At 42.7% G+C, this 10,600-nt stretch overlaps 1 protein-coding gene across 3 annotated transcripts in view; it reads left to right on the top strand.

The window, feature by feature from the left end:
* Positions 1 to 1,346: 1,346 nt before the first annotated feature.
* The window catches only part of grh (grainy head), a 43,023-nt gene continuing 33,769 nt past the window's right edge, over positions 1,347 to 10,600 (top strand). For all 3 annotated transcript variants that reach the window (XM_032436009.2, XM_032436007.2, XM_032436006.2), the window contains exon 1: positions 1,347 to 2,934. In XM_032436009.2, the coding sequence (XP_032291900.1) occupies positions 1,535 to 2,934 (1,400 nt within the window). In that variant the 5' untranslated portion in view covers positions 1,347 to 1,534. The remainder of the gene's footprint in view (positions 2,935 to 10,600) is intronic.

The raw sequence follows: 10,600 nt of genomic DNA, 5'->3' as shown, positions 1-10,600 counted from the left end.
TAGTTCGACGGGCACGTGTGTGCAGCTTTTGTTTGGTCTGTCCCTCTGCCTGTTCCGTCTGTTCCGTCTGTTCCACCCTTTCCCTCCACCCCACACACTCACACACACACACTTGTATTTCGTCTCGTTTCTGTTTCTGTTTCGGTTTCTGTTTATGTTTGTTTGCATGTTTGTTCGCTTGCAAATCGTTCAGCTCAACAACAACAACAACAACAACAACAACAACAACAACAACAACAACAACAACAACAACAACAACAACAACAACAGCTCATCGCATTATCGACTCATCGGGGAAACCGCCGCCATTTGAACCCGTTCCACATTCCACATTCCGTTAACGTTTCGTTGTGTGTTTTATTATTTGGTACCACCCCCCGCGCCCCCGCGCTCCTCGCTCAAGCCTTGCTGTTAATTTTCGAAATCATTTTAATATTTTTCAAAATTAATGTTTGGGCCTTACCATAAATGGGTTCAAAGTTTTCAAATTACATAAAATTAGTGGAATGTGGCAAAGTTAATTATTTATTCTTCAAGAGTATTTAATACTAGTTTAGTTTTCCTTATTTTGGTTCTTGAGCTTGGCAAATTATTAAAGCTTTCGTGCATAGAAACACTTTGATATGCTTCAAGCTACAATTATCAAGTCGTTTTTGAGCTTTCGTGCTAAGCTTTAAAATGTAATAGAATATGAAATAGTACATTAACATGAATTGAATACGAAGAAAAAGTTTTATATATTCTCGAAACTTATCAAGAACTAAAGAGCATAACTTTAAGAACAAAAAAAAGCTTAAAAGCTCGAAAAACCAAGCTTTAAGACCTTGAGTAACAAATAAATATTATTTTATAATAAATATGAAGTTGAGTAGTAAATATTATTATATAATAATAAACATGAAGCAATAAATATTATTCTCTAATAAAGCAATAAATAAATATTATAGCTCAATAGCTTTAAGATTTGGCAAGCGAGTTTGTTAGTTAAAAGCTTTTGCTTTTTTTTTTATTTTCTTTTTACAGTCTCGCTTATTTAAATATTTTTCGCTTAAGCTAAGCAATTAAAAAGCTAACTAACTAAAATATTTATTTGTTTTATGTCTTTATCATTTCAGCTAATTACAACGATAAAGGAGCTAGCTGTTATCCAAGTTCCTTAGTGCCATAAAATGCAATATTGAAGCGACAACGAACCGAGCAACAACAGCAACAACAACAACAACCACATTTACAACAACAACAACAACAACAAGTGCCTTCATTCAAAACGTGATAGTGATATTAATAATGTTTATATACTCGTAACAACAAAGCTTGCCACCAACAACAACAACAACAACAACAACAACAACAACAACACCAACAACAACAACAACAACAACAACTTGCAACAACAACTTCGAATGCCTTCGCCATTTGCCAGCCGCAACAACAACAACAACTCAAGTTCAAAGTTCAAAGTCTTCCGTCTTCGTTAAGTTTTGAGTTACCGCAGGGAAGACTTTTTGGCCACACCGAGCCGTACATTTAGATAATGTCCACATCCACGGCGACAACGAGCGTCATCACGTCGAACGATCTATCGCTGTCCGCCCACGCACACGCCCATACGCACGGTCACGCCCACACGCATACGCATACGCACACCCTGCATTCGCATCCCCATCAGCAACAACAGCAGCAACAACAACAACATCAGCAGCAGCAGCAGCAACAGCAACAGCAACAACAACAACAGCAGCAACAGCATCAACAGCAGCAACAGCATCGCCTCGGCGTGGGCGTAGGCGTAGGGGTGGGCGTGGGCGTGGGCGTGGGTGGCCATCTGAGCGACGCCTCACTGTCGCCCATACAGCAGGGCGCCAACATAGTCGCCAGCAGCAACAGCTCACCCTTGGGCCAGAACGGTGTGCCGCTGCTGACCACGATGCATCGCTCGCCGGACAGCCCCCAGCCGGAGCTGGCAACGATGACGAACGTGAATGTGCTCGATCTGCACACGGACTCCTCCAAGCTGTACGACAAGGAGGCGGTCTTCATCTATGAGACGCCCAAGGTGGTCATGCCGCCGGATGGTAATGGCGCCGGCAATGGAGGCGGCGGCGGCGGACCCGGCTCCAATGGCGGCCACGACGATGGCCAGGTGATAGACGCACGCATTGCGGCACAGATGAGCACACAGCACCTGGCGGCGACACAGCAGCAGCAGCAGCAGCAACAGCAGCAGCAGCAGCAGACGGAGCATCAGCCGCTGGCCAAGATCGAGTTCGATGAGAATCAAATTATACGCGTAGTGGGCCCCAATGGCGAGCAGCAGCAGATCATATCGCGGGAGATCATCAACGGCGAGCATCACATCCTGTCCAGAAACGAGGCCGGCGAGCACATACTCACGCGCATCGTCAGCGATCCCTCCAAGCTGATGCCCAACGATAACGCGGTGGCCACCGCCATGTACAATCAGGCCCAGAAGCTGAACAACGAACACCATGGCGTCTATCAGACCTCCCCGCTGCCGCTGGACGCCTCCGTGCTGCACTACGGCAACGATAATGTGATCAAGACCGAGGCGGAAATCTATGAGGATCACAAGAAACATGCCGGCGGCTCCATTATCTACACCACCTCCGATCCGAACGGCGTCAACGTGAATGTCAAGCAGCTGCCGCATCTGTCGGGCGTGCCCCAGAAACTGGATCCCGAACTGTATCAGCCGGACAAGCACATCGATCTGATCTACAACGATGGCAGCAAGACCGTCATCTATTCCACCAGCGACCAGAAGGGCCTCGAGATCTACTCCGGCGGCGATATCGGCAGCCTGGTATCCGACGGTCAGGTCGTCGTGCAGGCGGGTCTGCCCTATGCGACGGCCACCAGCGGCACGGGTCAGCCCGTTTACATTGTCGCCGATGTCGAGGAGCATTTGCAGGGGTGAGTCTATCAAAATATATATATCATATATTAAAGACAGAATCGGATATAGGTATACCCAAATAGGGTTTCCTTTTATCCATTCTATTTTGTCTAGATTCAAGTTCGTCCTAAAAAGCTTTTCCCAAACAAGCTTTAGATTGATTTTAAGTAGATTTAAGTTATATAATATATATAGTATAATATATATATGGAATTCTAATAGCAAGAATCAGTCTTATCCTTGCTGTTAGAAATCTAGGGAGATTATCTTATGAAGAAATTGTCGCTGCTTCGGTTCAGAATTCAATTCAATGCCAAGACTCTAGATTCGATTCGTTTATCTGGGTTTCCACATGATATATATATTGGCTTAAAGTCTGATTCATCTAAATTTTGACCAGATGAAATGACGTTTTGGTAAAAGAACTTGACAGTGTTGCCACTTTATGGTGTTCAAAATATTACCATAAGAAGTGAATCGATATTTGTCCCTAATTGGATCGATAAATTTAAGACCTTTTATCTACAAGTTCTAAAAGGTTCTATAATGCCTGTATATAAGACAAGATGGAGATAGATAAGTGGAATGCCACCGCCAGTGTTGCCACTTGATGCGATTTTCTACTATTGTCAAATTGATTTGTTTTTGAGCATTCGTAATTATCTCATGATAACTTTCGATTGCGACTCTAAACTTTTTGTACTGACCTGGACTAGTCTAAATAGAGCTATAGGTAGATATATTAGGAATAGGGTTGCCACTTGGTACTCTTTCTGTTAGTGTAAAATTTGTGTGTTTCTGAGATTTTGTAGCTATCTGTTGTTGCTCTTTAATTTTAGTCTACGCAGACTTATACGAAAGGAAATATTAATGATAGGGTTGCCACCCACCATATTTTTATACTTATTATTGTTGAATTTGTTTTTCTCTAAGCTTTCCAAATTATTTCTTGACAACTTTCAATTGCGACTCTCAACTTAACTCACAGCTGGAGAAAGACAGGGGAATTATTAACGATAGAGTTGCCACTTGGCCCGATTTTCTTCACTCGATTTCGATTTTCAGCTTTCGATCAGATATGCAAGCACGATAAATGATCGATTGATTTGGCTTATTAAACACAGCTCGCATGTGCGAGCCCAGCCCACAGATCTTATCATAAATCTTGGCTAATTGTCGCACATGCATGAAGAAGAAGAAGAAGAAGAAGAAGAAGAAGAAGCTGCAACAGCTGCAGCTGCAACAGCTGCAACAACATCTTCATTGGCTGAGAGTTGGCTTGTGTTTTGGTCCTTTTGGCATCAAATGTTTTGTCATTTGCATTTCTCATGCATTTGAATTAACCGCTGTCCGTTTTACTGTTAATTATTGCGATAGCCAACAAACACTAACAAGAGCAACAACAACCAGCAACAACAACAACCAGCAACTAGCTTAGCTGGAACGCCAGCGCATTCCCCCTATTTTAACCAAGGCCCGAACATTTGGCCCGAGCAAGCGCAATCGCTGGCAATCCTCAGACCCCATTCCCAAGGCGAATGACAGCTTCCGTTGTAACTGTTTCTACTATACGTTATTGCAACAACAACAACAACAACAACAACAGCTACAACAACAACAGCTACAACTCTGGCATTTGGCGTGCATCGAATCTGCAAGTAGGCGAGCGGCTAATAATACACAGCCAAAGAGGCAGCCGCAGTCGCAGCCTCCACGCGGATGTGCCACAGCCGCAGCCGCAGCCGCAGCCGCAGCCTGGCAATTCATTTTGGAGCAGCCGACGCCATCATCGTCGTCGTCGTCGTCGTCGTCGTCGAGCTTTTGGTATGCGCAGGTAATAAAAATTTGAATATAAATTAATCTAATAGAGAACCGTTACGGCTCGACTGTGTGGCAAGCGCAGCACCTCCAGCAAGGTGCTGCCTGCTGCCTGCTGCAACACCAACTAAGTCATCGTCAACCGAATCTGCATGCGGCAACAACAACAACAACAACAACAACAACAACAGCAGCAGCAGCAGCAACAGCAGCTTCTTCTAATGCCACGTCGATGGTCATCCTGTTATAGCGGAGGCTGCAACTGCGACTGTGTCTGTGGCTGCCTCAGCTGCATGCATGTTGCATGCACGCCAAGGTCCATAAATAACGACAAAATTGCGTTTCCGCATATGGACGACGCTCTCTGGACTAGCTGCATGGACACACTGTGTGGACTCTGTAGACGCCTCTGACGTTTGGCATGCTGTTTGACCAAGAAGCTGGCCCCAAAGACTTTGATGGTCGTTCTTTCATTGCCTGCCCGCCTGCCTGTCCGACTTCCCGCCTGCATTCTAACGAACGCGCCACATTGGTTGACTGCACCGCCGGCCTCAACCTCGGCCTCCATCTGCCTCCATCTGGCTCCATCTGCCTCCATCTGGCTCCATCTCAATCGGCTTGCGTGTTGGTGTTTGCCTCGCATGTTGTACAGTTGGTTTTTTGCCTTCCTTGATATGTAGACGTGGTATTTGGCTACAGTTTCTGCTAGTTGGGACACTTTTTTTTGCCTAATTTTGATACCCTGTGCTGTCATCTGATCGAGTAGGGTATACCGATTTATAAGAGATTATCTCAGGGACTGGCTGCCAAAATTGTGTATGCGGCTGCATTTTTCACTTACAGGGTATCTTTGAATCGATATGTTAAGTATGTCAATTTACAGGGTATCTAACAGTCGGTATTCACTTCAATACTGTTATTAAATGTGCCTGTTTTAAGCATTTCTCTTGATGCATAGTTAACTACAAGTTCCATTACAAATTTTACAGGGTATCTCAGAGTTCATATTTGACCAAACTAGCTTAAAATAAATGTGTCCATATGCTGTAATTGTCATACACACCAGAAAGGTACTCTTCAACGTATTACAGGGTATCTCTCATTTGAATTTCATTACAAAATACTATTATGAAAGTAAATTTATTTCTTTTATTAAGTATTTAAATAATAGATTAGGTTCTTTGATATAAATTTTGAATGTTAGGTGAAAAACAGGGTATCTAGCAATCGATCGATGCATATTGGACGCTCTCTCAGATCTGTTTGGTCTCAAACACTACATAAACTTGTTACAGGGTATCTGCTGGTCGACATTCGATTTAAATATTGCATTATTGAACACATATATCATGTGCATTCTATGATATATTCGTTTCGGCTTGTACAAGCCATTTTAAAACTTTTTACAGGGTATCCAGCAGTCGCGACTGCTCGCTCAAATCAGTCAACGTTGACCTTTGCTGTTGTCGCTCTTAACATTAACTGCAAATCCTTTCCCCCCCCCTCTACCCCTTCTCCCCCTCGCGGTCATCTGCCTGTCACCGCGTGTCCTACGTCCCTTTTTGCATGGATCGCATAAATAAGCCGCTTACATGCGACTACACTGTGCAACATGTTTTAAGCTCTTCCAACCTCTAGCTCCCCACACTTGGAGCTTTGCAAGCTTGATGAAATGTCAAGGCATTTGTGACGAAAGCTTTGACAATCGAAGCGCCAAGCGGCAGCAACATTTATTACCCACATTATTCGGTTGAGTGCAAAGCAATGCACGATTATCAAGAAACATTGGATAGGTTTATTTATAGCTTAGGCACCATAAAAAAGCAACAACAACAAACTCATTTTACGGCTTATGCATTTTCATTAAAAGCGTATTGTGCAAGAGATATTTGTGCTCATATAAAATATAAGATCCATCATAAAAGTCGATTTGATAATTCAATTAACGATCGAAAACAAAGTTCGCTGCCCACAGGCTGACCACCTGTCGTCTCAGGTGCACTAAATTATGTGCTCTCAATAAAGCTCTCCATTATTTGGTAACTTTACGACTGTTCTCGGCACGAATGTCTTTGATCTGGGAACAGATTAATTACTAGATATTGATCTTTATGCGTAGTTATGGATAAGACTAGAGCGTAAAGTTCGTGTGAAGTAAGCTTTGAGCTTTTACTACGTTCGCCTTTCTACGACTGTTCTCTACCCGAAAGTCCTCAATCTATGCACAATAACAGTAAAGTTTAGGTGAAGTCAGGCTGGGGAACAATTGCAATCGAAACAGCAAAACTTGTCTTAACTTATTTTAACGTAGAGCAGAAGTGTTCTCTTCACAGAAAGCTTTTGTCTATGAAAAAGCGTAGCTAGGAACAGTTAAACTTGAAACTGTGTGAATGATCTAGTGACCTGTTGGGTAGAGCAGGAGTACAGGAGAGCATTTCCAGATTTTGCTGCTTTCGGACTGTTCCCTTTAGAAAAAGCTTGGCCCTGGGAACAGTTTTTGTTTAAAGCAATTTCTTTGCGAAATATTGAACACAAATTAATAAATTTCATTAGACTTTCTTTTTGTTTTCATTATCAAGTGCGTTTTCAGTAATTTATTTAGTGCCTATTTAAATGCGCTCTTTACAAAAAGCTTTGATCTGAGAACAGTTTTATCGTGGAACAGTTTTATTTCGGCAAAATTTATAGAAATGATTGCCTCTCGCTTTGTTGTTGTTGTTGCTTTTCATAAGTTTCCCTTTTAAGTTATCAAACATGTAAATACTAAGTGCCCACTTTTGTTGTGCAGTGTATTTTATTTCTCATGCGGAAACCACACAAATTGTGTTAAAATGAATTGCACTTTATGAAATTTCCATACCATATATAAGGATGCCCTTCAAGATAGCCTTCGTTGTGGGGCGTTCGCGGTCATGCACTTACACTCGGACACACACGCGCTACACACACACCGACACAGACAGACTGTCCGTCGGGCACACCTCATTTATTTAGTTACTTTCACTTTAGTGATCATATTAAATTTCCGAGCTGCAAAACATATTTTTGCCTGCTATTTTGTTTTTTTCCCTCACATTTTTTATTCAATTTTTATTTTTATTTTATTTTAATATGACATTTTAGTCACGATAAAAACGATCTGTGCGCGCGCGTGTGTGTGCGTGTGTGTGTGTGTGTGTGTGTGTGTGTGTGTGTGTGTGTGTGATGGCTGCACAGTGCTGGCCAGCAAATTATCGACACCTTTTTTGCTGCCGCCAGAAATGGCCGAGAGTAAACAGTGACTGTCTTAAATTATTTAACCTGTAAGCGCATTTCTTATTGCATTGTTTTTCTTTGTTATTGGCTTTGCCTTTGCCCCGATTGACAATAATTCAGTGGGTTTATTGTTAACACACACGCACACACAATCAGATACTTAAGCACACACAATCACACACCCATCGGAAATGGAGCATTTTGATTTAACTGCAAGCTGCAAGCATATTGGCTCTTGCACACAAGTTGTTACGCAGAAGAAGAAGAATTGATTGATGTGTGATTGATTTGAAAAGCTTAAAGCTCTAGAGCTTTCGTCGATCAATTTAGAGATCAGAAAGTTCCTTAAGCTTCAGATATATGCCTGCATTATAAAGCTTTCACCAAACCTTCAGACTTTGAATGCAATTCCACTTAAGGAAATGACATTTTCTGCTCTTAAGTCAAAGCTTAAAGCTCTAGGGTTTTTAGCAATAATTGTAGAAGTCAACAGTAGCTTTGGTTCTTAATTCCTTAAGCTCCACTACTAGCAACTTTCTTAAAGCGAACGTATAAAGCTCATTGAACAAGAGCTTTCTTTCTTGCAATTTTTAGATTTGCATGCAGCTTTATGGCAGCTTTCATTCAACTTAATCAAGTTGGGAGGAATATATATAAAGCTTTTAATCAATTTAATCAAGCTTAGAGACAAATCTTAAGCTAAGTTTTTTATGGGAACACATTCTGGTGCATTTTAATAATTTTTTATTGATCTCTTTGGACCTCAAGAGTTGTAAGCTCTGAAAGCTGCTGCGACCCGCAGCTTGTAAGGGCAGCAGAACTTCGGCGTGCAACAATTGACGTTTGTTTTTTGTTGTTGCTGTGTTTTTCTCGTCTCATTTTTATTATTATTAATATTAAAGGTGCAACAGCGTTTGGACATTTTGATACAAAAACAAACCTGTTCACCTGCGCAGTCTACCTGCAGCAGCAGCAGCAACAGCAACAACAACAACAACGATGTCGAGCGAGACAAGAAAGAAACATGTTAACACAATTCAACGTCGTACGCTTTCGACTGTCGTTTGTCGTCAGTTGTTGTTGTTGTTGTTGTTGTTGTTGTTGTTGTTGTTGTCTCTGCTGCTGCTGCTATACTCCACTTCTCCACATCTCGACATCTCCACATGTACATTGTGAATTGGCGCTACAAGTTTATCGAACGCTCAAAGTGGTTTTCAGTTGATATCGAAAAGCCACAAGGTCGACAACAGCATCAAGTTTATACACACACACACACACACACATATATATACATAGAGATATATATTTTATTTTTTATTCTTTTCGCCGAATAACTGAATTCGTATCAGTGCCCGAGCTTAACTCGCAACGTTGCCAACAGAACGCGTCGCGCGCAGAACAAAAAAAAAAAAAAACAAAAATCAAAAGCTCCGCTCGAAAAGGAATAAAACAAAAACTCAACAAAAAAAAAGAGACAATGTGCTGCGATAACAGTTTCAATTACATTACCAAACGGGCGACATGAGCTTAACAGGCAGCCGCCGCAGCAGAAGAAGACGAAGAAGCACGAGCAGCAGCAATAACAGCAGCAGCAGCGGGACGTTTAACAGCTGCGCGCGCGCCATTTGCAATAGTGCAATTGTAACGGGATTTGTAAATGCTGCACATCATGCAGGATGCCAGCAGCAGCTATGCCATATCCTACACAGACTGGATAGCCGAGTCACGGTAGTAGCCGGAGCAGCAGCAGCAGCAGCAGCAGCAGCAGCAGCTGATACGGCGTTCATGTGCGACTGCGACTGCCCCCCGCCCGCCCACTAAGCGGTTAACTCTTGTGCGCGTGTGTGTTTGTGTAACATAACATTGTAATATGCTGTAACGTTTTGTTGTATGAAAAGCTCTTAAGCTAAAAAGCTTTTAATGCGCTCATTCATTTGGTTGTCGCGCAGGCGCATGCGTTCTCTCGCTCCCTCTACCCCTCTCTGTGTCGCTCGCTCTTTCTCTCTCTCTCTCTCGCTCTGCATCATTTTTTTTCAATATGGCCGCTGCGCTATGCGTTCGCTGCGACTGCGCTGCTGCTGCGGCTGCTGTCTCTGCCGTCTCTGTTGTTGTTGTTGTTGTTGTTGCTGTTGTTGTTTCGTTTTTATGTCTTTGCTGTAGCTGTTGATAATATTGTAGTAATTAATGCGATACGAATGAGAAATTTATGGCCCCCACGCCCGAAAAACAAAAAACCAAAAAAAAAAAAAAACCAAAAAAAAGAAACAAAAATTAAATAAACGCTTTCGGCTTTGGCCAAGACATTTATGTGGAGTGTCTTGCGTCTGCGCTCCGCGCTCTCCATTTGCATAAATGATGAGCTGATGTTGCTGATGCTGCGCACTGTTTCCAATTGGAACAGCTGTGTCGGCATTTCCCAATCAGACGCCAAACGTTTCTCACACTCGACAGCGGCCCTGGTCAAATCCAAAAAGGATGCACGCATTGTGGACAAATTAATGGATCTAGGCTCGCCGTTGTTATCCTTCGTTTTGGCTGCTGTAGAAATGCGCAAGCGGCGGGCAGCGGGCAGAGGGCAACGGGTTGAACTGGGCTTTGGGTGTTGCGTCC

This window comes from Drosophila virilis, chromosome 5 (assembly GCF_030788295.1).
Source record: "Drosophila virilis strain 15010-1051.87 chromosome 5, Dvir_AGI_RSII-ME, whole genome shotgun sequence".
Lineage (NCBI taxonomy): Eukaryota > Metazoa > Arthropoda > Insecta > Diptera > Drosophilidae > Drosophila > Drosophila virilis.
This window is presented reverse-complemented; position numbering and strand designations above follow the sequence as displayed.